This window comes from Oncorhynchus keta, chromosome 34 (genome assembly GCF_023373465.1).
Source record: "Oncorhynchus keta strain PuntledgeMale-10-30-2019 chromosome 34, Oket_V2, whole genome shotgun sequence".
Classification (NCBI taxonomy): domain Eukaryota; kingdom Metazoa; phylum Chordata; class Actinopteri; order Salmoniformes; family Salmonidae; genus Oncorhynchus; species Oncorhynchus keta.
The window spans coordinates 80826050-80853155 of NC_068454.1; the positions used below are offsets into that span (position 1 = coordinate 80826050).

At 45.1% G+C, this 27106-nt stretch overlaps 1 protein-coding gene across 30 annotated transcripts in view; it reads left to right on the plus strand.

Moving 5' to 3' along the window:
- LOC118376982 (phospholipid-transporting ATPase ID-like) overlaps window positions 1–27106 on the plus strand; it is a 132642-nt gene that overhangs the window by 104323 nt on the left and 1213 nt on the right. For 20 of the 30 annotated variants that reach the window (XM_052495451.1, XM_052495421.1, XM_052495422.1 and 17 more), the window contains 13 exons: window positions 1736–1924; window positions 3564–3679; window positions 3844–4008; window positions 7337–7448; window positions 10090–10195; window positions 11572–11836; window positions 12574–12757; window positions 13378–13601; window positions 14034–14117; window positions 14193–14438; window positions 17852–18121; window positions 23378–23950; window positions 24039–27095. In XM_052495451.1, coding sequence (XP_052351411.1) covers window positions 1736–1924; window positions 3564–3679; window positions 3844–4008; window positions 7337–7448; window positions 10090–10195; window positions 11572–11836; window positions 12574–12757; window positions 13378–13601; window positions 14034–14117; window positions 14193–14438; window positions 17852–18121; window positions 23378–23950; window positions 24039–24137 — 2633 coding nt within the window. In that variant the 3' untranslated portion in view covers window positions 24138–27095. The remainder of the gene's footprint in view (window positions 1–1735; window positions 1925–3563; window positions 3680–3843; window positions 4009–7336; window positions 7449–10089; window positions 10196–11571; window positions 11837–12573; window positions 12758–13377; window positions 13602–14033; window positions 14118–14192; window positions 14439–17851; window positions 18122–23377; window positions 23951–24038; window positions 27096–27106) is intronic. The other 10 variants (XM_052495423.1, XM_052495437.1, XM_052495443.1 and 7 more) reach the window with 6 other exon arrangements.

Genomic DNA, 27106 nt, shown 5'->3' on the forward strand with positions numbered 1-27106 from the left:
GGGTATCTGGTCTCAGACGATCTCGCAGGTGAAGAAGCCAGATGTGGAGGTCCTGGACTGGCGTGGTTATACGTGGTCTGCAGTTGTGTGGCTGGTTGGACGTACTTCAACATTATGAAACGATGTTGGAGGTGGCTTATGGTAGAGAAATGAACATACAATTATCTGGCAACAGCTCTGGTGACATTCCTGCAGTCAGCGTGCCAATTGCACTCTCCCTCAAAACCTGAGACGTGTTGTGTGACAAAACTGCACATTTTAGAGTGGCCTTTTATTGTCCCCAGCACAAGGTGCACCTGTCTAATGATCACCCTGTTTATTCAGCTTCTTGATATGTGACAGGTGGATGGATTATCTTGGTAAAGGACACATTCTCACTAACAGGGATGTAAACAAATTGATGCACAATATTTGAGAGAAATAAGCTCTTTATGAGTATGGAACATTTATGGGATCTTTTATTTCAGCTCATCAAACATGGGACCAACACTTTACATGTTGCGTTTATATTTTTGTTCAGTGTATATTGTTGGTTGTTTAAAATATATTTCATAGTGGTTTAGATGGTACAATGATTCTCTACACTATGCATTGCTTGTTTTGTCACATAAACTGAAATTCGGCGAACCATGAAATGGCGGAGTGGTTTTTGCATAGTGCATCTTAAAAGCGTGTTGTATTTTGTGTTCACCTACATGTATAGAAGGTGTTTAATAGATACTGTATTCTCTCTCTCTCTCTCTCTCTCTCTCTCTCTCTCTCTCTCTCTCTCTCTCTCTCTCTCTCTCTCTCTCTCTCTCTCTCTCTCTCTCTCTCTCTCTTCTCTTTTTCTTTCTCTCTCTCTTTCTTTCTCTCTCTCTCCCTCTCTCTCTCTCTCTCTCTCTCTCCTCTTTTTCTTTCTCTCTCTCTTCTCTTTTTCTTTCTTTCTCTCTCTTTCTCTCTCTCTCTCTCTCTTCTCTCTCTCTCTTCTCTTTTTGTTCTTTCTCTCTCTCTCTCTCTCTCTCTCTCTCTCTCTCTCTCTCTCTCTCCTCTTTTTCTTTCTCTCTCTCACCTCTTTCTCTCTCTCTCTCTCTTCTCTTTTTCTTTTCTCTCTCTCTCCCTCTCTCTCTCTCTCTCTCTCTCACCTCTCTCTCGCCCCATCGCTCTCCCTCTCACTCCCCCATTGCTCTCGCTTGCTCTCTCTCTTTCCCCCATCACTCTCTCTCTCTCTTTCCCCCATCACTCTCTCTCTCTCCCTCCCCATTGCTCTCTCTCCCTCCCCCATTGCTCTCTCTCTCTCTCTCCCATTGCGCTCTCTCTCCCTCCCCCCTTGCTCTCTCTCTCTCTCTCTCTTTCCCCCATCACTCTCTCTCTCTCTCACTCTCTCTCTCTCCCTCCCCCGTTGCTCTCTCTCCCCATCACTCTCTCTCTCTCTCTCTCTCTCTCTCTCTCTCTCTCTCTCTCTCTCTCTCTCTCTCTCTCTCTCTCTCCCCCATCGCTCTCTCTCTCTCTCCCCCATCACTCACTCTCTCTCTCTCTCTCTCTCTCTCTCTCTCTCTCTCTCTCTCTCTCTTTCCCCCATCACTCTCTCTCTCTCTCCCCCATCGCGCTCTCTCTCCCTCCCCATTGCTCTCTCTCTCTCTCTCTCTCTCTCTCCCCCATCGCTCTCTCTCCCCCATCGCTCTCTCTCCCCCTCCCCCATTGCTCTCTCTCCCCCATTGCTCTCTCTCTGACTCCCCCACTCTACCCCTTCTAGGAGAGTTGATGTATAAGGCCCAGTCTCCAGATGAGGGTGCGTTGGTGACAGCAGCCAGGAACTTTGGTTTTGTGTTCCGGTCTAGAACCCCTGGTACTGTCACTGTGACAGAGCTGGGCCGACCCGTCACATACACACTGCTGGCCATCCTTGACTTCAACAACATCCGCAAGAGGATGTCCGTTATAGGTATACGCATGCATGCATACGCACTCACAAAAGTACGCACACAACTTGACATACAGTCGACACACACACGCTCACCAAACACACCTTGACATAGTGCACTTCAGCAACCTACGCAAGAGCAAAATAAAAAAAATAAACAGGGGAAAATATCTTTGTTTAAAACATACTGTACAACAATATAAATATATGACATTAAAATGCCTATTTACTCTGTTTCATCTGACTGTGCAATCCACTGTCTCATCAGCCCAGCCAGGCAATTTATAAAAGCATCTAAAAGCATATTAAAGTGCGTAACCCAGATCATATTAAAGTATGTCTCTGTCTGCAGTGCGTAACCCAGATCATATAATATTAAAGTATGTCTCTGTCTGCAGTGCGTAACCCAGATCATATTAAAGTATGTCTCTGTCTGCAGTGCGTAACCCAGATCATATAATATTAAAGTATGTCTCTGTCTGCAGTGCGTAACCCAGATCATATAATATTAAAGTATGTCTCTGTCTGCAGTGCGTAACCCAGATCATATTAAAGTATGTCTCTGTCTGCAGTGCGTAACCCAGATCATATAATATTAAAGTATGTCTCTGTCTGCAGTGCGTAACCCAGATCATATAATATTAAAGTATGTCTCTGTCTGCAGTGCGTAACCCAGATCATATAATATTAAAGTATGTCTCTGTCTGCAGTGCGTAACCCAGATCATATTAAAGTATGTCTCTGTCTGCAGTGTGTAACCCAGATCATATTAAAGTATGTCTCTGTTTGCAGTGCGTAACCCAGATCATATTAAAGTATGTCTCTGTTTGCAGTGTGTAACCCAGATCATATTAAAGTATGTCTCTGTTTGCAGTGCGTAACCCAGATCATATTAAAGTAGGTCTGTCTGCAGTGTGTAACCCAGATCATATTAAAGTATGTCTCTGTTTGCAGTGCGTAACCCAGATCATATTAAAGTATGTCTCTGTCTGCAGTGCGTAACCCAGATCATATTAAAGTAGGTCTCTGTCTGCAGTGTGTAACCCAGATCATATTAAAGTATGTCTCTGTTTGCAGTGCGTAACCCAGATTATATTAAAGTATGTCTCTGTCTGCAGTGCGTAACCCAGATCATATTAAAGTATGTCTCTGTCTGCAGTGCGTAACCCAGATCATATAATATTAAAGTATGTCTCTGTCTGCAGTGCATAACCCAGATCATATTAACGTATGTCTCTGTTTGCAGTGCGTAACCCAGATCATATTAAAGTATGTCTCTGTCTGCAGTGCATAACCCAGATCATATTAATGTATGTCTCTGTCTGCAGTGCATAACCCAGATCATATTAATGTATGTCTCTGTCTGCAGTGCATAACCCAGATCATATTAATGTATGTCTCTGTCTGCAGTGCATAACCCAGATCATATTAATGTATGTCTCTGTCTGCAGTGCATAACCCAGATCATATTAAAGTATGTCTCTGTCTGCAGTGCATAACCCAGATCATATTAAAGTATGTCTCTGTTTGCAGTGCGTAACCCAGATCATATTAAAGTATGTCTCTGTCTGCAGTGCATAACCCAGATCATATTAAATAAAGTATGTCTCTGTCTGCAGTGTGTAACCCAGATCATATTAACGTATGTCTCTGTCTGCAGTGCGTAACCCTGAGGGGAGGATACGTCTATACTGTAAAGGAGCTGATACTCTGTTGTTTGAGAGGCTCCACTCCTCCAACAATCACCTTGTGAACATCACAACAGATCACCTTAATGTGAGTTACAAAAATAATCAGAGTTCCTATTCAGCCTATCACAACTCTCTTTTATACAAGTAACAGCACTGCCCTCTAGTGGTTAAATGTTTTCCTGCACACTACTATCGCCATCAGGAGATGATTGATTGTTTATCAATTCTTCAATTCACTTGTGTGTCTAGGAGTATGCTGGGGACGGTTTGCGGACCCTGGCCCTGGCCTACAGAGACCTGTCAGAGGAGCAGTGGGAGGAGTGGTCAGAGAGACACCGCCAAGCAGACAGAGCTACAGACTGTAGAGAGGACAGACTGGCTGACATATATGAACACATAGAACAGGACATGATGGTATCACGCTGTGTGTGTGTTTGTTTCTGTGTGTGTGTGTGTGTGTGTGTGTGTGTGTGTGTGTGTGTGTGTGTGTGTGTGTGTGTGTGTGTGTGTGTGTGTGTGTGTGTGTGTGTGTGTGTGTGAGCACATGTGTCCTCTCTGTAACATCATTGGCACCAAAATAAGGTTCAATCAACTTGTGTAACTTGCAATAAAGTTAAATTCTACTCTGTGCTATTATACTCTTCTCTATTCTACTCTGCTCTATTCTACTCTGCTCTATTCTACTCTGCTCTGTTCTATACTTCTGTATTCTACTCTTCTCTATTATTTTCTACTCTTCTCTATTCTACTCTGCTCTATTCCCCTCTGCTCTATTCTACTCTGCTCTATTCCCCTCTGCTCTATTCTACTCTGCTCTATTCTACTCTGCTCTGCTCTACTCTGCTCTATTCTACTCTGCTCTATTCTACTCTGCTCTACTCTTCTCTATTCTACTCTTCTCTATTCTGATCTATTCTACTCTGATCTATTCTGATCTACTCTGCTCTATTCTACTCTTCTCTATTCTATTCTGATCTATTCTACTCTGCTCTATTCTACTCTGATCTATTCTGATCTACTCTACTCTGCTCTATTCTACTCTGCTCTATTCTGCTCTATTCTACTCTGCTCTATTCTGATCTATTCTACTCTGCTCTATGCTCTGCTCTACTCTATTCTACTCTGCTCTGCTTTATTCTACTCTTCTCTATTTTACTCTGCTCTATGCTCTACTCTGCTATACTGTGCTCAATGCTCCACTCTGCTCTATTCTACTCTTCTCTATTCTACTCTGCTCGATGCTCTTTTCTACTCTGCTCTATTCTACTCTGCTCTATTCTACTCTGCTTTATTCAACTCTGCTCTGCTCTATTCTATTCTTCTCTATTCTACTCTGCTCTATTTTACTGTGATCTATGCTCTATTCTACTCTGCTCTACTCTGCTCTCTGCTCTATTCTACTCTGCTCTACTCTTCTCTATTCTACTCTTCTCTATTCTGCTCTATTCTACTGTTCTCTATTCTACTCTGCTCTATGCTCTACTCTGCTCTATTCTACTCTGCTTTATTCTACTCTTCTCTATTTTACTCTGCTCTATGCTCTACTCTGCTATACTGTGCTCTATGCTCTATTCTACTCTGCTCTATTCTTCTATGCTCTGCCCTACTCTGCTCTACTCTTCTCTATTCTACTTTTCTCTATTCTGCTCTATTCTACTCTGCTCTATTATACTCTGATCTATTATATTCTGATCTACTCTACTCTGTTCTATTCTACTCTATTCTCCCCTGCTCTATTCTACTCTATTCTACTCTGCTCTATTCTACTCTATTCTCCTCTGCTCTATTCTACTCTGCTCTACTCTTCTCTATTCTACTCTGCTCTATTCTATTCTGATCTATTCTACTCTGCTCTATTCTATTCTGCTCTATTCTACTCTGCTCTATTCTACTCTGATCTATTATATTCTGATCTACTCTACTCTCTTCTATTCTACTCTGCTCTATTCTACTCTATTCTCCCCTGCTCTATTCTACTCTATTCTACTCTGCTCTATTCTACTCTATTCTCCTCTGCTCTATTCTCCTCTGCTCTACTCTTCTCTATTCTACTCTGCTCTATTATACTCTGCTCTATTCTATTCTGATCTATTCTACTCTGCTCTATTCTATTCTGCTCTATTCTACTCTGCTCTATTCTTCTATGCTCTGCTCTACTCTGCTCTATGCTCTATTCTACTATGCTCTATTCTACTCTGCTCTATGCTCTATTCTACTCTGCTCTATGCTCTATTCTACTCTTCTCTATTCTGCTCTATTCTACTGTTCTCTATTCTGCTCTATGCTCTGCTCTACTCTGCTCTATTCTACTCTGCTTTATTCTACTCTTCTCTATTTTACTCTGCTCTATGCTCTACTCTGCTATACTGTGCTCTATGCTCTACTCTGCTCTATTCTACTCTTCTCTATTCTACTCTGCTCGATGCTCTTTTCTACTCTGCTCTATTCTACTCTGCTCTATTCTGCTCTGCTCTATTCTATTCTTCTCTATTCTACTCTGCTCTATTTTACTGTGATCTATGCTCTATTCTACTCTGCTCTACTCTGCTCTATGCTCTACTCTACTCTGCTCTACTCTTCTCTATTCTACTTTTCTCTATTCTGCTCTATTCTACTCTGCTCTATTCTACTCTGCTCTATTCTGATCTACTCTACTCTGCTCTATTCTACTCTGCTCTATTCTACTCTATTCTCCCCTGCACTATTCTACTCTATTCTACTCTGCTCTATTCTACTCTATTCTCCTCTGCTCTATTCTACTCTGCTCTGCTCTTCTCTATTCTACTCTGCTCTATTCTATTCTGATCTATTCTACTCTGCTCTATTCTATTCTGCTCTATTCTACTCTGCTCTATTCTTCTATGCTCTGCTCTACTCTGCTCTATGCTCTATTCTACTATGCTCTATTCTACTCTGCTCTATGCTCTATTCTACTCTGCTCTATGCTCTATTCTACTCTTCTCTATTCTATTCTGCTCTATTCTACTGTTCTCTATTCTGCTCTATGCTCTGCTCTACTCTGCTCTATTCTACTCTGCTTTATTCTACTCTTCTCTATTTTACTCTGCTCTATGCTCTACTCTGCTATACTGTGCTCTATGCTCTACTCTGCTCTATTCTACTCTTCTCTATTCTACTCTGCTCGATGCTCTTTTCTACTCTGCTCTATTCTACTCTGTTCTATTCTACTCTGCTTTATTCTGCTCTGCTCTATTCTATTCTTCTCTATTCTACTCTGCTCTATTTTACTGTGATCTATGCTCTATTCTACTCTGCTCTACTCTATGCTCTATTCTACTCTGCTCTACTCTTCTCTATTCTACTTTTCTCTATTCTGCTCTATTTTACTCTGCTCTATTCTACTCTGATCTATTCTATTCTGATCTATTCTGCTCTATTCTATTCTGCTCTATTCTACTCTGCTCTATTCTTCTATGCTCTGCTCTACTCTGCTCTATGCTCTATTCTACTCTGCTCTATGCTCTATTCTACTCTTCTCTATTCTATTCTGCTCTATTCTACTGTTCTCTATTCTGCTCTATGCTCTGCTCTACTCTGCTCTATTCTACTCTGCTTTATTCTACCCTTCTCTATTCTGTTCTTCTCTATTCTACTCTGCTCTATTTTACTCTGATCTATGCTCTATTCTACTCTACTGTGCTCTATGCTCTATTCTACTCTGCTCTATTCTACTCTGCTCTATGCTCTATTCTACTCTGCTCTATGCTCTATTCTTCTCTAGCTCCTGGGAGCCACAGCCATAGAGGATAAGCTACAGGAGGGAGTTCCTGAGACCATCGCTATTCTCTCTCTTGCTAACATCAAGATCTGGGTCCTCACAGGAGACAAACAGGGTGAGACACACACGAACACACACAGACAGACACACACACACAGACAGACTCAAACACACACACACACACACAAACTAGAGCTGGCTATTTATTACTAGGATAAACTAAACCTTTCCTTTCCCTCACTTTTTTGTCTCTCTCTTGCTGTCTCTTTCTTTCTCTCTTTCTTTCTGTCTCTCTTTCTGTCTCTGTTTCTCTCTCTGTCTCTCTCTTTCTGTCTCTCTCTTTCTGTCTCTCTCTTTCTGTCTCTTTTTTTCTCTCTCTTTCTGTCTTTCTCTTTCTGTCTCTGTCTCTCTCTTTCTGTCTCTCTCTCTGTCTCTCTTTCTGCCTCTCTCTTTCTGTCTCTCTTTCTGTCTCTCTCTCTGCCTCTCTCTCTTTCTGTCTCTCGCTCACTTTGTCTCTCTTTCTGTCTCTCTTTCTGTCTCTCTTTATGTCGCTCTCTCTTTGTCTCTCTTTCTGTCTCTTTGTCTCTCTTTCTGTCTCTCTTTATGTCTCTCTCTCTGCCTGTCTCTCTTTCTCTCTTTCTCGTTCTGTCTCTGTCTCTCTCTCTGCCTCTCTCTCTTTCTGTCTCTATTTCTGTCTCTCTTTCTGTCTCTGTCTCTCTCTTTCTCTCTCTTTCTGTCTCTCTCTCTGCCTCTCTCTCTTTCTGTCTCTCTTTCTGTCTGTCTCTCTCTGTCTCTCACTCTCTCTGTCTCTCTTTATGTCTCTCTCTTCGTCTCTCTTTCTGTCTCTTTGTCTCTCTCTCTGTCTCTATGTCTCTCTCTCTGCCTCTCTCTCTTTCTGTCTCTCTTTATGTCGCTCTCTCTTTGTCTCTCTTTCTGTCTCTTTGTCTCTCTTTCTGTCTCTCTGTCTCTCTTTCTGTCTCTCTTTATGTCTCTCTCTCTGCCTGTCTCTCTTTCTCGTTCTGTCTCTGTCTCTCTCTCTGCCTCTCTCTCTTTCTGTCTCTATTTCTGTCTCTCTTTCTGTCTCTGTCTCTCTCTTTCTGTCTCTCTTTCTGCCTCTCTTTCTGTTTCTCTCTCTGCCTCTCTCTTTCTGTCTCTTTATGTCTCTCTCTTCGTCTCTCTTTCTGTCACTTTGTCTCTCTCTCTGCCTCTCTCTCTTTCTGTCTCTCTTTTTGTCTCTCGCTCTCTCTGTCTCTCTTTGTCTCTCTATCTTTGTCTCTCTTTCTGTCTCTTTGTCTCTCTTTCTGTCTCTTTGTCTCTCTTTCTGTCTCTCTTTCTGTCTCTCTTTCTGTCTCTCTTTATGTCTCTCTCTCTGCCTGTCTCTCTTTCTCGTTCTGTCTCTGTCTCTCTCTCTGCCTCTCTCTCTTTCTGTCTCTATTTCTGTCTCTCTTTCTGTCTCTGTCTCTCTCTTTCTGTCTCTCTTTCTGCCTCTCTTTCTGTTTCTCTCTCTGCCTCTCTCTTTCTGTCTCTCACTCTCTCTGTCTCTCTTTATGTCTCTCTCTTCGTCTCTCTTTCTGTCTCTTTGTCTCTCTCTCTGCCTCTCTCTCTTTCTGTCTCTCTTTTTGTCTCTCGCTCTCTCTGTCTCTCTTTGTCTCTCTATCTTTGTCTCTCTTTCTGTCTCTTTGTCTCTCTTTCTGTCTCTTTGTCTCTCTTTCTGTCTCTTTGTCTCTCTTTCTGTCTCTCTTTCTGTCTCTCTTTCTGTCTCTCTTTATGTCTCTCTCTCTGCCTGTCTCTCTTTCTGTCTCTCTTTCTGTCTCTCTTTGTCTCTCTCTCTGCCTGTCTCTCTTTCTGTCTCTCTCTTTATGTCTCTCTCTCTTTCTGTCTCTCTTTCTGTCTCTCTTTTTGTCTCTCGCTCTCTCTGTCTCTCTTTATGTCTCTCTATCTTTGTCTCTCTTTCTGTCTCTTTGTCTTTCTTTCTGTCTCTCTTTCTGTCTCTCTTTATGTCTCTCTCTCTGCCTGTCTCTCTTTCTGTCTCTCTTTCTGTCTCTCTTTGTCTCTCTCTCTGCCTGTCTCTCTTTCTGTCTCTCTCTTTATGTCTCTCTCTCTCTTTCTGTCTCTCTTTCTGTCTCTCTTTCTGACTCTTTGTCTCTGTCTCCTTCTGTCTCTCTCTCTATCTCTTTCTGTCTCTCTTTCTGTCTCTCTTTATGTCTCTCTCTTTCTGTCTCGATCTTTCTGTCTCTCTTTCTGTCTCTGTCTCTTTCTTTCTCTCTTTCTGTCTCTCGCTTTCTGTCTCTCTTTATGTCTCTCTCTCTTTATGTCTCTCTCTTTGTCTCTCTTTCTGACTCTTTGTCTCTCTTTCTGTCTCTCTTTCTGTGTCTCTTTCTGTCTCTCTCTGTCTCTCTCTCTTTCTGTCTCGCTTTCTGTCTCTCTCTGTCTCTCTTTTTCTGTCTCTCTTTCTGTCTCTCTCTGTCTCTCTTTACCTCTCTCTGTCTCTCTCGCTCTCTTTCTGTCTCTTTCTGTCTTTCTTTCTGTCTCTCTTTCTGTCTCTCTCTCTCTCTGTCTGTCTCTCTCTCTGCCTCTCTCTTTCTGTCTCTCTCTCTGTCTGTCTTTCTGCCTCTCTATTTATGTCTCTCTCTCTCTCTCTCTCTCTCTCTCTCTCTCTCTCTCTCTCTCTCTCTCTCTCTCTCTCTCTCTCTCTGCCTCTCTCTCTCTCTCTCTCTCTCTCTCTCTCTCTCTCTCTCTCTCTCTCTGTCTCTCAGAGACAGCAGTTAATATAGGTTACTCCTGTAAGATGCTGACTGGTGATATGACTGAGGTGTTCATCATCAGTGGAAACACAGTGCTGAGTGTTAGAGAGGAACTCAGGTACTCTAACTATCCTCTATTCCTCCCTCTATCCATCTATCTCTCTATTCCTCCCTCTATCCATCTATCTCTATTCCTCCCTCTATCCATCTATCTCTCTATTCCTCCCTCTATCCATCTATCTCTATTCCTCCCTCTATCCATATATCTCTCTATTCCTCCCTCTATCCATCTATCTCTATTCCTCCCTCTATCCATCTATCTCTCTATTCCTCCCTCTATCCATCTATCTCTATTCCTCCCTCTATCCATATATCTCTCTATTCCTCCCTCTATCCATCTATCTCTATTCCTCCCTCTATCCATCTATCTCTCTATTCCTCCCTCTATCCATATATCTCTATTCCTCCCTCTATCCATCTATCTCTCTATTCCTCCCTCTATCCATCTATCTCTATTCCTCCCTCTATCCATCTATCTCTCTATTCCTCCCTCTATCCATCTATCTCTATTCCTCCCTCTATCCATATATCTCTATTCCTCCCTCTATCCATATATCTCTATTCCTCCCTCTATCCATCTATCTCTCTATTCCTCCCTCTATCCATCTATCTCTATTCCTCCCTCTATCCATATATCTCTCTATTCCTCCCTCTATCCATCTATCTCTATTCCTCCCTCTATCCATCTATCTCTCTATTCCTCCCTCTATCCATATATCTCTATTCCTCCCTCTATCCATCTATCTCTATTCCTCCCTCTATCCATCTATCTCTCTATTCCTCCCTCTATCCATATATCTCTATTCCTCCCTCTATCCATATATCTCTCTATTCCTCCCTCTATCCATCTATCTCTATTCCTCCCTCTATCCATCTATCTCTCTATTCCTCCCTCTATCCATCTATCTTTCTATTTCTCCCTCTATCCATCTATCTCTCTATTCCTCCCTCTATCATCTATCAGGGTGAGACACACACACACACACACACACACACACACAAACACACACACAAACTAGAGCTGGCTATTTAAAACTAGGATAAACTAAACCTTTCCTTTCCCTCACTTTTTTGTCTCCCTCTTTCTGTCTCTCTCTCTCTTTCCGTCTCTCTCTTTCTGTCTATCTCTCTGTCTCTCTTTCTCTTTCTGTCTCTCTTTCTGTCTCTTTCTGTCTCTCTCTTTCCGTCTCTCTCTTTCTGTCTATCTCTCTGTCTCTCTCTCTGTCTCTCTCACTGTCTCTTTCTGTCTCTCTCTCTCTTTCTGTCGCTCTCTTTCTGTCTCTCTCCGTGTCTCTCTGTCTCTCTCTCCGTGTCTCTCTGTCTCTCTTTCTGTCTCTCTCTGTCTCTCTCTGTTCAGTGTATTAATCAACTATTCACCCTCATCTCTTTGTCCTGTCCTGTCATTTCTCCTCCCTCAATTCTCTTTCTCTTCAGGAGAGCGAGGGAGAGGATGATAGAGTTTGCCCGTACGAAAGAGGGAGGAAAGGAGGAGGGGATGGAGGGATGGGGCGAGGCCTGTTCTCTGGGGAATGGGTTTGGGGGAGACGGGGGAGGAGATGGGAGAGAGTGGCCCTCCGTGGGGGACAAACAGCAGCAGTGTCCCCCTCCCCCTGGCCCTCCCGCCCCTCGACCCCCCTCCTCAACCACGCTAGACTCCATATCTGGAGAGTTCGCTCTCGTCATCAACGGACATAGCCTGGTGAGACGACACACACACTCACACCAATGATGTATATAAGCCCTGGATTGCTGTTGCTATGTAATGGCCAATGAGAGGCTTTGATGCCGCTGGTCGGCCATATTGGCACTGCCCAGAAGGAGCAGTCCTCCATTGGAATGAATGGATTTATTTACATGTATTTAAGTGTTTTTGTTGTAGTGGGGACAGTAAAATTTGTACTTTAAAAAAATTATACTTGTTTTTATATATGTCCTTTTTATGTTTAGCTCACATAATATAATTTAAAAGTCTGCATTAAGGTGTCTGTAATAGAATAAACATGACAAAAACAAATGTAGAAATTAATACATGTATTTCTATACCTTCCTAAATGTGTTTTACACTGGTGAGGGAGAGCCAAGATGGAGGCGCGGTGGCTTAAAAACAGCTGCCCTGTAATCTAGGGGATATATAACCCACTAGATATACAAACACCACTACACTGGACACACTACTTGTGCAATAGAAAACATGGCGCTCATAACAAATCTAAAATATCCAAACAAGTTCTCCCTCTCTCTCTCTCTCTCCCTCTCTCTCTCTCTCTCTCTCTCTCCCTCTCTCTCTACCTCTCTCTCTCCCCCCCCCCCTCCCTCTCTCTCTCTCTCTCTCTCTCTCTCTCTCTCTCTCTCTCTCTCTCTCTCTCTCTCTCTCTCTCTCTCTCTCTCTCTCTCTCTCTCTCTCTCTCTCTCTCTCTCTCTCTCTCTCTGTGTCAGGCCCATGCGTTGGAGGCTGATATGGAGGGGGAGTTTGTGTCTACAGCGTGTGTCTGTAGAGCAGTGATCTGCTGCAGGGTGACTCCTCTACAGAAAGCCCTGGTGGTGGAGCTCATCAAGAAACACAAGAAAGCTGTCACCCTGGCCATAGGAGACGGGGCTAATGATGTTAGCATGATCAAGAGTAAGTTAGAGAGAGAGAGGGATGGAGGAGAGGATGTTGGAGGAAGGGCGAGTGACAGAGGTGCTTGGCAAAGATGATAACAGAGATGGGAAGACTTGAGAGATAAGGGGAACGAGGAGATATATTCAAGCAAAGTGGTCTGGCAGCACAGTCTATTTGTAAGGTCATGGAAAGTCCCCAGAATCCCCACTTGATCTGTTTCTGTGTAGTTCTCTCTCCTTACGTCCTCTTTTCTCACGCCTCACCATGCCTTTCACAATTGTGTGTATGTATGTGTGCGTGCATGTGTGTTTGTGTGCATGCATACAAGTGTGTGAGTGCGTGTGTGTGTGTATGAAAAGCAGAAGAGAGGAGGCCTCTAAGGGAGGAGAGGTCCTTGTGGTTTCACATCCTGTTTTCTGAGCTCGACACCATGTCCTTGGATACATTACTCAACCTGTGAGCGATTACTCAACTTGTTGACTGGTTACCAAACCTGAATCTGAGGGAAGAGTATAGCAGACTTCTGTGCCAGCCCAGCACTAACACCCCTGATACTTACACTTTTCAATTGTCTACAGTTGCTCTCTGTCCTTGTCTCCTCTCCTATAACCTATATGAAGTGTCTGTCTACCCCCCAGCGGCTCATATAGGAGTGGGCATCAGTGGTCAGGAGGGCATCCAGGCAGTGCTGGCGTCTGACTACTCCTTCTCCCAGTTCCGCTTCCTCCAGCGCCTGCTGCTGGTCCACGGACGCTGGTCCTACCTCCGCATGTGTCGCTTCCTCTGCTACTTCTTCTACAAGAACTTTGCCTTCACCATGGTGCACTTCTGGTTTGGCTTCTTCTGTGGCTTCTCTGCCCAGGTGAGAGGTCAGGGGTGAGGGATCAGGAATGGTGGTTTAGAGGTGAGGGGTAAAGGGTATAAGTTGGGTTGAGGTAAATAGTTTTGACGTCACTGTCAAAAAACACGTTTGGGGTGTTTAGGAGGAACTATAAGGGTTGAAGTGAAGACTCATGGGGCATGATGTTATACTGGAGCTTAAATGGGGTGAGGTTGTCGTTCTTACTGTGTGTGTCTCTCTCTCTCTCCCTCCCACCCTCTCGCTCTATCTCTCTCTGTTATCTCCCTCCTACCCTCTCTCTCTCTCCCTCCCACCATCTCCTCTCTATCTCTCTCTGTTATCTCCCTCCTCCCCTCTCTCTCTCTTTTCTTTCTCTCTCTCTCGCTCTCTTTTTCCATCCCTCTCTCCATCCCTCTCTCTGTCCATCCCTCTCTCTCTCACTCTCTCTCTCAGACAGTATATGATCAGTACTTCATCACTCTCTATAACATCGTCTACACCTCTCTCCCCGTGCTGGCCATGGGAATATTTGACCAGGTGAGTCTCCCAAGCACCTCTGTACCCTTTGACCCCTGACCCTTGACCCCTGGTTGTTCCTCTTTCCCTCTGTAGGACGTCCCAGAGCAGCGTAGTCTGGAGTATCCTAAGCTGTATGAGCCAGGTCAGCTTAACCTGCTGTTCAACAAGAGAGAGTTCTTCATCTGTATAACCCAGGGTATCTACACTAGTGTTGTGTTGTTCTTCGTACCCTATGCCATCCTGTCCCACGGAACCCAGGGCACCGGGGAACCCCTCGCTGACTACCAGACCTTTGCTGTTACCACGGCCACCGCCCTGGTGATCGTGGTCAGTGTGCAGGTGAGCGGGGGGAAGGGCTGTAGTATCCACTTCCTGTAGGCAACATGTTTGAAGGTTTGCTACATATGATAAACCAGGTAGTTTGGGCCGTGTGTATATCAGACAATATACCACGGTATTACACAAAAATACTTGTTTACTGTTCTAGTTATGTTGGTAACCAGTTTATAATAGCAATAAGGCACCTCAGGGGTTTGTGATAATGGCCAGTATACCACGGCTAAGGGCAGTTCTTATGCATGACGCAACGCAGAGTACAGCCTGGATACAGCTGTTAGGCATGGTATATCAGACCATATACCACACCCCCCCGAGGTGTCTTTTTATTATTATATACGGTCTGATATACACCGGCTTTCAGTACAAACTGGGTGGTTAGAGCCCTGAATGCTGATTAGCTGAAAGCCGTGGTATATCAGACCATATACCACAACCCCCCCCGAGGTGTCTTATTATCAGTCAGGAAAGCTAAGGCCAGCTTCTTCAGGCAGAAGTTTGCATCCTGTAGCTCCAACTCCAAAAAGTTCTGGGACACTGTGAAGTCCATGGAGAACAAGAGCACCTCCTCCCAGCTGCCCACTGCACTGAGGCTAGGTAACACGGTCTCCACCGATAAATCCATGATTATCGAAAACTTCAATAAGCACTTCTCAACGGCTGGCCATGCCTTCCGCCTGGCTACTCCAACCTCGGCCAACAGCTCCGGCCAACAGCTCCGCCCCCCCCCGCAGCTCCTCGCCCAAGCCTCTCCAGGTTCTCCTTTACCCAAATCCAGATAGCAGATGTTCTGAAAGAGCTGCAAAACCTGGACCCGTACAAATCAGCTGGGCTTGACAATCTGGACCCTCTATTTCTGAAACTATCTGCCGCCATTGTCGCAACCCCTATTACCAGCCTGTTCAACCTCTCTTTCATATCGTCTGAGATCCCCAAGGATTGGAAATCTGCCGCAGTCATCCCCCTCTTCAAAGGGGGAGACACCCGGGACCCAAACTGTTATAGACCTATATCCATCCTGCCCTGCCTATCTAAGGTCTTCGAAAGCCAAGTCAAAAAACAGATCACCGACCATCTCGAATCCCACCGCACCTTCTCCGCTGTGCAATCTGGTTTCCGAGCCGGTCACGGGTGCACCTCAGCCACACTCAAGGTACTAAACGATATCATAACCGCCATCGATAAAAGACAGTACTGTGCAGCCGTCTTCATCGACCTCGCCAAGGCTTTCGACTCTGTCAATCACCATATTCTTATCGGCAGACTCAATAGCCTCGGTTTTTCGGATGACTGCCTTGCCTGGTTCACCAATTACTTTGCAGACAGAGTTCAGTGTGTCAAATCGGAGGGCATGCTGTCCGGTCCTCTGGCAGTCTCTATGGGGTGCCACAGGGTTCAATTCTCGGGCCGACTCTTTTCTCTGCATATATCAATGATGTTGCTCTTGCTGCGGGCGATTCCCTGATCCACCTCTACGCAGACGACACCATTCTATATACTTTCGGCCCGTCATTGGACACTGTGCTATCTAACCTCCAAACGAGCTTCAATGCCATACAGCACTCCTTCCGTGGCCTCCAACTGCTCTTAAACGCGAGTAAAACCAAATGCATGCTTTTCAACCGATCGCTGCCTGCACCCGCATGCCCGACTAGCATCACCACCCTGGATGGTTCCGACCTTGAATATGTGGACATCTATAAGTACCGAGGTGTCTGGCTAGACTGCAAACTCTCCTTCCAGACTCACATCAAACATCTCCAATCGAAAATCAAATCAAGAGTCGGCTTTCTATTCCGCAACAAAGCCTCCTTCACTCACGCCGCCAAGCTTACCCTAGTAAAACTGACTATCCTACCGATCCTCGACTTCGGCGATGTCATCTACAAAATGGCTTCCAACACTCTACTCAGCAAACTGGATGCAGTCTATCACAGTGCCATCCGTTTTGTCACTAAAGCACCTTATACCACCCACCACTGTGACTTGTATGCTCTAGTCGGCTGGCCCTCACTACATATTCGTCGCCAGACCCACTGGCTCCAGGTCATCTACAAGTCCATGCTAGGTAAAGCTCCGCCTTATCTCAGTTCACTGGTCACGATGGCAACACCCATCCGTAGCACGCGCTCCAGCAGGTGTATCTCACTGATCATCCCTAAAGCCAACACCTCATTTGGCCGCCTTTCGTTCCAGTACTCTGCTGCCTGTGACTGGAACGAACTGCAAAAATCGCTGAAGTTGGAGACTTTTATCTCCCTCACCAACTTCAAACATCAGCTATCCGAGCAGCTAACCGATCGCTGCAGCTGTACATAGTCTATTGGTAAATAGCCCACCCATTTTCACCTACCTCATTCCCATACTGTTTTTATACTGTTTTTTATTTATTTACTTTTCTGCTCTTTTGCACACCAGTATCTCTACCTGTACATGACCATCTGATCATTTATCACTCCAGTGTTCATCTGCAAAATTGTATTATTTGCCTACCTCCTCATGCCTTTTGCACACAATGTATATAGACTGCCCATTTTTTTTCTACTGTGTTATTGACTTGTTTATTGTTTACTCCATGTGTAACTCTGTGTTGTCTGTTCACACTGCTATGCTTTATCTTGGCCAGGTCGCAGTTGCAAATGAGAACTTGTTCTCAACTAGCCTACCTGGTTAAATAAAGGTGTTCTCAACTAGCCTACCTGGTTAAATAAAGGTGTTCTCAACTAGCCTACCTGGTTAAATAAAGGTGTTCTCAACTAGCCTACCTGGTTAAATAAAGGTGTTCTCAACTAGCCTACCTGGTTAAATAAAGGTGTTCTCAACTAGCCTACCTGGTTAAATAAAGGTGTTCTCAACTAGCCTACCTGGTTAAATAAAGGTGTTCTCAACTAGCCTACCTGGTTAAATAAAGGTGTTCTCAACTAGCCTACCTGGTTAAATAAAGGTGTTCTCAACTAGCCTACCTGGTTAAATAAAGGTGTTCTCAACTAGCCTACCTGGTTAAATAAAGGTGAAATAAAAAAATAAAAAATAAAAATCAGACCATATACCACACCCCCCCGAGGTGTCTTATTATTATATACGGTCTGATATACACCGGCTTTCAGTACAAACTGGGTGGTTAGAGCCCTGAATGCTGATTAGCTGAAAGCCGTGGTATATCAGACCATATACCACAGGTATGATGAAACATGTATTTTTAACGTTCACGTTAACCATGGTATATTGGCCATGCCCCTCACGCCTTATTGCTTAAATCTCTCTGTGTTTGTGTGTGTGTGTGTGTGTGTGTGTGTGTGTGTGTGTGTGTGTGTGTGTGTGTGTGTGTGTGTGTGTGTGTGTGTGTGTGTGTGTGTGTGTGTGTGTGTGTGTGTGTGTGTGTGTGTGTGTGTGTGTGTGTGTGTGTGTGTGTGTAGATTGCTCTGGACACAGGCTACTGGACAGCCATCAACCATTTCTTTGTGTGGGGCTCTGTGGGCTCCTTCTTCACCATCATGTTGGCTATGCACAGCCAGACTCTATTCAGCATCTTCCCCAACCAGTTCCACTTCGTAGGCAGTGCCCAGAGCACACTGGTCCAGCCGCTGGTGTGGCTGACCATCGTCTTGGCCACAGTGATCTGCATCGTTCCAGTTCTGGCTTTCCGATTCCTCAAACTGGACCTGAAACCACAGCTCTCTGATTCGGTGAGAACAATATGCTTCTGGCCACACTCACAGTTCTCTGATACGGTGAGAACAATATGCTTCTGGCCACACTCACAGCTCTCTGATATAGTGAGAACAATATGCTTCTGGCCACACTCACAGCTCTCTGATACGGTGAGAACAATATGCTTCTGGCCACACTCACAGCTCTCTGATACAGTGAGAACAATATGCTTCTGGCCACACTCACAGCTCTCTGATACGGTGAGAACAATATGCTTCTGACCACACTCACAGCTCTCTGATATAGTGAGAACAATATGCTTCTGGCCACACTCACAGCTCTCTGATATAGTGAGAACAATATGCTTCTGGCCACACTCACAGCTCTCTGATACGGTGAGAACCATATGCTTCTGGCCACACTCACAGCTCTCTGATACAGTGAGAACAATATGCTTCTGGCCACACTCACAGCTCTCTGATATAGTGAGAACAATATGCTTCTGGCCACACTCACAGCTCTCTGATATAGTGAGAACAATATGCTTCTGGCCACACTCACAGCTCTCTGGTATGGTGAGAACAATATGCTTCTAGCCACACTCACAGCTCTCTGATATAGTGAGAACAATATGCTTCTGGCCACACTCACAGTTCTCTGATATAGTGAGAACAATATGCTTCTGGCCACACTCACAGCTCTCTGATACGGTGAGAACAATATGCTTCTGGCCACACTCACAGCTCTCTGATACGGTGAGAACAATATGCTTCTGGCCACACTCACAGTTCTCTGATATAGTGAGAACAATATGCTTCTGGCCACACTCACAGTTCTCTGATATAGTGAGAACAATATGCTTCTGGCCACACTCACAGTTCTCTGATATAGTGAGAACAATATGCTTCTGGCCACACTCACAGCTCTCTGATACAGTGAGAACAATATGCTTCTGGCCACACTCACAGCTCTCTGATATAGTGAGAACAATATGCTTCTGATCCTAATCACTGATCCTAATCACTGATCCTAATCACTGATCCTAATCACTGATCCTAATCACTGATCCTACTCACTAACACATTGGATTGGTGAAAACAGAAGATAAACTCCAGATAGCATTCACCAATTGCCAGGCCGTCATTGTAAATAAGTATTTGTTCTTAGTTGACCTGCCTGGTAAAATAAAGGTAAAATAAAATAGTAATTCAGTCATGTGAAATCAGTGGAAGGGATGAAGAAAGGATGCTGGTTCATGACCACTTCTTTATGATCCTCTGTTCCTGTCTCAAAGTCTTTCAGTGCTCATCTACATCAATCTGGACTTCAGTCTGGACTTCAGTCTGGCTTTCAGTCTGGCCTTCAGTCTGACCTTCAGTCTGGCCTTCAGTCTGGCCTTCAGTCTGGCATTCAGTCTGGCCTTCAGTCTGACCTTCAGTCTGGCCTTCAGTCTGGCCTTCAGTCTGTCAGCCATGACTCCTGTCTTCTCTCTATACTACTGTGATTCTGTCTGTTTGTCTCTTCATTGCTGTGACTGAAATCACACCAATGCCCCCTAACTCTACCAATGATTAACTGTTTGTGCGTACGCCAGCGCTCTCTGTATCCCATCAATTATCTTCTCTGTAAATACTGACTCTGAGTCTGTGAATATACCTCCATTCCCTCGAGAACAGCTGTCCCTATCACCTTATAATACGTCATTATCACTAGGGTTTAATATTGTCCGAAAACAATCTACACGTTCTACACATCCTTCCTGAGAAAGTTGCAACCGTCCTGTAATCTGACATAATTATACCACAGATAGAACAATGAGACAGATATTTCACCGAATGTGTAAATGTGAAGCATCCGATTGCCATTCCCACTCACTACCAAATATGGTCGTGAGAGGAAGCCCAGTGGCTGACAGTGGGATAAGACGGAAGGAGATGGATTTTGGCCGACATTCTGCACATTTTCTCATCTGGGAAACATTTGACCTCAATACAGTTTTCTGTCCCCAAAACTAAAATCTGTTATGAACAGAGTGGACTACATTTTGTAGATTTTAACCTTTGCCAAAGTTGTAAATAATGGCATTGTTTAGAAGGAATGTAAAGGCTAATTGAGTTATTGCACACGCTCACTCCACAAAGTAGGCGTTTCCTAATGGAAATATGCAGATGTATGCTAGAACGAGCTAATAGGATCTCGCTAGCTTGTGCTTGGCTCTGCCCACCATTTTGCTTGTTCTGCCCACTATGACTCATTTGTTTCATTTGGAAAGACAGGATGTGATCTATTTTGGTTTAGTTATAAAAAATCTTTGATTATACCACTGTAAATTGAGAAACACGGACAGGAAACTAATGGTTTCTTGTTGTATTTTACTCAACTCAAAAGTTCTGTCAAAGTCACCACAAAATGTGTTAATGTAGCCTAAATGTAGCGTAAAATATGATGAGGTTATTAGCCTACAGGCTAGTAAAAATGTTCTTTGTTTTAGCTTACCCATAACTTTGACTGAAAGATGCCTGCCAGCTTGTTGGCTCTTTTCACTCCCCCTGGACCTGGCTATCAGGGGGATTCAGAAGGTTGTGGTTTATGACCTGGACCTGGCTATCAGGGGGATTCAGAAGGTTGTGGTTTATGACCTGGACCTGGCTATCAGGGGGATTCAGAAGGTTGTGGTTTATGACCTGGACCTGGCTATCAGTGGGATTCAGAAGGTTGTGGTTTATGACCTGGCAATCAGGGGAATTCAGAAGGTTGTGGTTAATGACCTGGCTATCAGGGGGATTCAGAAGGTTGTGGTTTATGACCTGGACCTGGCTATCAGGGGGATTCAGAAGGTTGTGGTTTATGACCTGGACCTGGCTATCAGGGGGATTCAGAAGGTTGTGGTTTATGACCTGGACCTGGCTATCAGGGGATTCAGAAGGTTGTGGTTTATGACCTGGACCTGGCTATCAGGGGGATTCAGAAGGTTGTGGTTTATGACCTGGACCTGGCTATCAGGGGGATTCAGAAGGGTGTGGTTTATGACCTGGACCTGGCTATCAGGGGGATTCAGAAGGTTGTGGTTAATGACCTGGACCTGGCTATCAGGGGGATTCAGAAGGTTGTGGTTTATGACCTGGACCTGGCTATCAGGGGGATTCAGAAGGTTGTGGTTTATGACCTGGACCTGGCTATCAGGGGGATTCAGAAGGTTGTGGTTAATGACCTGGACCTGGCTATCAGGGGGATTCAGAAGGTTGTGGTTAAGGCCCTGGCTATCAGGGGGATTCAGAAGGTTGTGGTTTATGACCTGGACCTGGCTATCAGGGGGATTCAGAAGGTTGTGGTTAATGACCTGGCTATCAGGGGGATTCAGAAGGTTGTGGTTTATGACCTGGACCTGGCTATCAGGGGAATTCAGAAGGTTGTGGTTAATGACATGGCTATCAGGGGGATTCAGAAGGTTGTGGTTTATGACCTGGACCTGGCTATCAGGGGAATTCAGAAGGTTGTGGTTTATGACCTGGACCTGGCTATCAGGGGAATTCAGAAGGTTGTGGTTTATGGCCTGGACCTGGCTATCAGGGGGATTCAGAAGGTTGTGTTTTATGACCTGGACCTGGCTATCAGGGGGATTCAGAAGGTTGTGGTTAATGACCTGGCTATCAGGGGGATTCAGAAGGTTGTGGTTTATGACCTGGACCTGGCTATCAGGGGAATTCAGAAGGTTGTGGTTTATGGCCTGGACCTGGCTATCAGGGGGATTCAGAAGGTTGTGTTTTATGACCTGGACCTGGCTATCAGGGGGATTCAGAAGGTTGTGTTTTATGACCTGGACCTGGCTATCAGGGGGATTCAGAAGGTTGTGGTTTATGACCTGGACCTAGCTATTAGGGGAATTCAGAAGGTTGTGTTTTATGACCTGGACCTGGCTATCAGGGGGATTCAGAAGGTTGTGGTTTATGACCTGGACCTAGCTATTAGGGGAATTCAGAAGGTTGTGTTTTATGACCTGGACCTGGCTATCAGGGGGATTCAGAAGGTTGTGGTTTATGACCTGGACCTGGCTATCAGGGGAATTCAGAAGGTTGTGTTTTATGACCTGGACCTGGCTATCAGGGGGATTCAGAAGGTTGTGGTTTATGACCTGGACCTAGCTATTAGGGGAATTCAGAAGGTTGTGTTTTATGACCTGGACCTGGCTATCAGGGGGATTCAGAAGGTTGTGGTTTATGACCTGGACCTGGCTATCAGGGGAATTCAGAAGGTTGTGGTTTATGACCTGGACCTGGCTATCAGGGGGATTCAGAAGGTTGTGGTTTATGACCTTGACCTGGCTATCAGGGGGATTCAGAAGGTTGTGGTTTATGACCTGGACCTGGCTATCAGGGGGATTCAGAAGGTTGTGGTTTATGACCTGGACCTGGCTATCAGGGGGATTCAGAAGGTTGTGGTTTATGACCTGGACCTGGCTATCAGGGGGATTCAGAAGGTTGTGGTTTATCATAACCTGCCCATTATGGTCACTTTGTCACAGGGAAAATATCATATGTTCCACTAAACAAACAGACAAGGAAATATGCCTAGTAGTGGAGGACAGCACAGCGGTTGATCAAGTCCCTGCCAATCTGATGAGTCCAGCCTTTCTACTCATTTGTGTTATTGTAACATCATGGAACAATGTTGCAAATGTCTATTTCGTCGAGAGCGTTTGTGGACACAATGTACCTACCATCTTGTTAACAGTGAGTATGGCTGGAGCTTTGTGAATGTGAGATGGAGATTGCCTTCAGTAACTGTGTCAACAGGTCGTGTGTAGCCTACACATGATAGTCAGCAATGCAGTTAATGGAAGTCATGCATGTAAGTGATGTTTTCTATTGAGGACTATGTTGAGCAGGCCTAAAGGCTAAATATGTTTGGCTGCTAGCGTTGTGATGACTGGTCTAATGTAGGTTGTGAAGCCAAGGAGTCGTTATGTTTGGTTCATGCATGCAGCTATCGTGCATATTTAGTATTTTTGCATTAGTGCTGCATAACATTTTTTAAGTTATTGGTCTACGTTATATTGGTCAATATTTCTCTCCCGAAACGGGAAGGAGCTTGGTCAGGAAGTCCCAGGATACCGGTCATCAGTGTTAAACCCTACATATCCCTTTATACTAAGAAATAACCCTCCTGTCTGTCCTCTCTACCTCTCCCTTTCCCCCCTCCCCCTCTACCTCCCCTGCTCTCGCCCTGACCCCTCTCCCCCTCTACCTCCTCTGCTCTCACCCTCCCTCGCCCTGACCCCTCTCCCCCTCCAGGTGCGTTACACCCAGCTGGTGCGTCAGAAGACGAGGAAGCCAGTGGGTCGATGCATGGGAGGAGTCAGGGTCGGGGGCATGCCTGAGGGTCGTCTGGGGGCAAGGGGCGGGTTCAGGAGGTCAGGATATGCCTTTGCCCACCAGGAGGGCTTTGGGGAGCTCATCACCTCTGGGAAGAACATGAGACTGTCCTCCCTGGCCCTGGCCAACTTTGCCTCCAGACACAGCTCCAGCTGGATAGACACCCTGCGCAAAAAGAAACACTCAAATACACATCCCCCGCAGAACGCCTCAGGAGAGAGCAGCCCGGCACCTAGCTATGTGTCGGGATCGGCTCCCCCCCTGTCTAATTCATCCTCTCTCTTGGGGGGGTCACAGGATACTCCCCTGGAGGAGGGAACACACACGCTGCCTGTCATACTCCCACAGGTGGCTTCTGGCCCTCCCACAAACACACCTCCAATGTTAGCTCCAGCCCAGGTCCCCTCTGCTGACGCTCTCACTCCCACCTCTGTGAGGTGTCCTGGGGGAGACTCGGTTGGTGGCTGGAACCTTAGTCTGGGCGCTGTACAGGTGAGATACTGTCATGTTCTTTTATCTGTTTCTCACACACACAACCTCACACACACAACAGTAACCGTGTGTTCCATCTGTCCTGCAGGATGCTCTATTTGGTTGGAGGGGCGGCGCCTCTCGCACCAGCGGAACCAGCAGCCCGGGACCTCCCCCTGTTCCCAAGGAAACCAACCACACCGTGTGAGACGGACAGACAGATGGACAGATGATAGAAAGAAGAAGGACAGGCTGTCATATCCCACTGGATTCTCTTGGAATACGTGAAGAAATACTGCATTTGGAAGTTTGGAATACTGAAGGTGGAATGTTTGGAATGGCACTCACCCTGGTTTAGGAAGAGATCCAAAGTGGCAGCCATTGTAGGCAGAAGGCATGCACACCCATCAACACCCACTGGCACCCATATGACACTGTCGTTGCAATAGTGTTGGTACATATATGTTTCTGTCTGAAAGACTACTGTGATTATTATTATTTGACCATGCTGGTCATTTATGAACATTTGAACATCTTGGCCATTTACTGTTATAATCTCCACCCGGCACAGCCAGAAGAGGACTGGCCACCCCTCATAGGTTCCTCTCTAGGTTTCTTCCTAGGTTTTGGCCTTTCTAGGGAGTTTTTCCTAGCCACTGTGCTTATACACCTGCATTGCTTGCTGTTTGGAGTTTTAGGCTGGGTTTCTGTACAGCACTTTGAGATATCAGCTGATATGTAAGAAGGGCTATATAAATACATTTGATTTGAAATCAATTTTATTTTAAAGATATTGTGTGGTGGTTGTAATAGACATGCCCAGACTACCTACAACCCACTTCTCTGTCTTCTTCAACCAATGAGGCAGGCTGAAAGAAGCACTTCTTCATGCAAATGATGTAACCATCTGCTGAAGAGCTTGGTACCACAGGGTTCCGGACAGAAACCCCACTCCAACAGCACCGCTGTGGTTCAGACATGACTATACTATTTATACAATGGATCATATGTCATAACATCATATCAGATTGGTTCAAAACAAAGTATTGAATTGAGTCTTTATGACAGAAGAGAGGTTCATTTGATGGTCAGAAAGGTGGTGAATTGAGTCTTTATGACAGAAGAGAGGTTCATTTGATGGTCAGAAAGGTGGTGAATTGAGTCTTTATGACAGAAGAGAGGTTAATTTGATCATCAGAAAGGTGGTGAATTGAGTCTTTATGACAGAAGAGAGGTTCATTTGATGGTCAGAAAGGTGGTGAATTGAGTCTTTATGACAGAAGAGAGGTTCATTTGATGGTCAGAAAGGTGGTGAATTGACTCTTTATGACAGAAGAGAGGTTCATTTGATGGTCAGAAAGGTGGTGAATTGAGTCTTTATGACAGAAGAGAGGTTCATTTGATCATCAGAAAGGTGGTGAATTGAGTCTTTATGACAGAAGAGAGGTTCATTTGATCATATATAATACACCTGTCTGTATCCAGCTGTTAACCAATCATAAACATGTCTTTAATAGGCCAAGTAATGCTATCTACCTTCTCTAATAATGTATGACAGCGTGTAAAACAATGCAGTAGTGTAGAGCTGTCCCTCTAACCTGTACAGTCTGTATGAGGAATGTCTCTAGAACCTTATCGGTGGTCCTGGTCTTTGTATTCATGATTACATATTGCTGTGTCACCATGCCCAAAGGCTTAGTCAAACCAGACAGGCTGCACCATCCTACACTCTTATGGGTACATACTACTGTACATTCTCTATCTGTCTGCCTGACTGAAATCTTCACATACATAGTCCGTCTGTTGTTTTAGCCAATAACTTGGCAGGACACTGAGGGGTTCAGTCAGCCAACCAATGACTGAAGAATGCAGGATGCTGTCCTTGCTGGAATGTTGTAGTATATATCATCATAAGTTCGTGGGCAGAGTTTCTGTGTTCACTATAGTTCTCAGTGAGAACGCCATTTTAACCTTACAGGACACAGCAAGACTCCTCTTCGTCATGTTCTTCTTCATCCTCCTCCACTGCACCATATTGGTGACCTGCTGCTGGGCCCACAGACAGAACTACAGTTATATCTCTGACTCTGAGCCCCACCCGTACTGGGCTTAAGAGAGAGGAGATGGACTTCTAACAACAACCTGGACCTCCATGTTGCTTTGGGGCGGACTGACTCTGAGGCGTTGTGAGAGACAATGGACAATAAGCCCTCTATGGCGTCCATGTTGCTTTGGGGAGGACTGACTCTGAGGCGTTGTGAGAGACAATGGACAATAAGCCCTCTATGGCGTCCATGTTGCTTTGGGGCGGACTGACTCTGAGGCGTTGTGAGAGACAATGGACAATAAGCCCTCTATGGCGTCCATGTTGCTTTGGGGAGGACTGACTCTGAGGCGTTGTGAGAGACAATGGACAATAAGCCCTCTATGGCGTCCATGTTGCTTTGGGGAGGACTGACTCTGAGGCGTTGTGAGAGACAATGGACAATAAGCCCTCTATGGCGTCCATGTTGCTTTGGGGAGGACTGACTCTGAGGCGTTGTGAGAGACAATGGACAATAAGCCCTCTATGGCGTCCATGTTGCTTTGGGGAGGACTGACTCTGAGGCGTTGTGAGAGACAATGGACAATAAGCCCTCTATGGCGTCCATGTTGCTTTGGGGCGGACTGACTCTGAGGCGTTGTGAGAGACAATGGACAATAAGCCCTCTATGGCGTCCATGTTGCTTTGGGGCGGACTGACTCTGAGGCGTTGTGAGAGACAATGGACAATAAGCCCTCTATGACGTCCATGTTGCTTTGGGGCAGACGGAGGCTTGGGAGGGGGGGATCAGGGTTATTATTATTAAGCCTTAATAAATCCACAGTAATGATGATCAACCCAGTTCATCCCTCTACTAGGCATGACATCATGTAACGTATTCCTTCTATACAGCAGGGGAAACAAACCCAGTCCTCCAGGGCCACTGGAATGATGCTTTCACTGTTGTACTCTACAGTATACAGCTTCTGGTTAGAAAGATATAGGGTGAAACTAGGTGAGACAGCTGTTGTACTCTACAGCATACAGCTTCTGGTTAGAAAGATATAGGGTGAAACTAGGTGAGACAGCTGTTGTACTCTACAGCATACAGCTTCTGGTTAGAAAGATATAGGGTGAAACTAGGTGAGACAGCT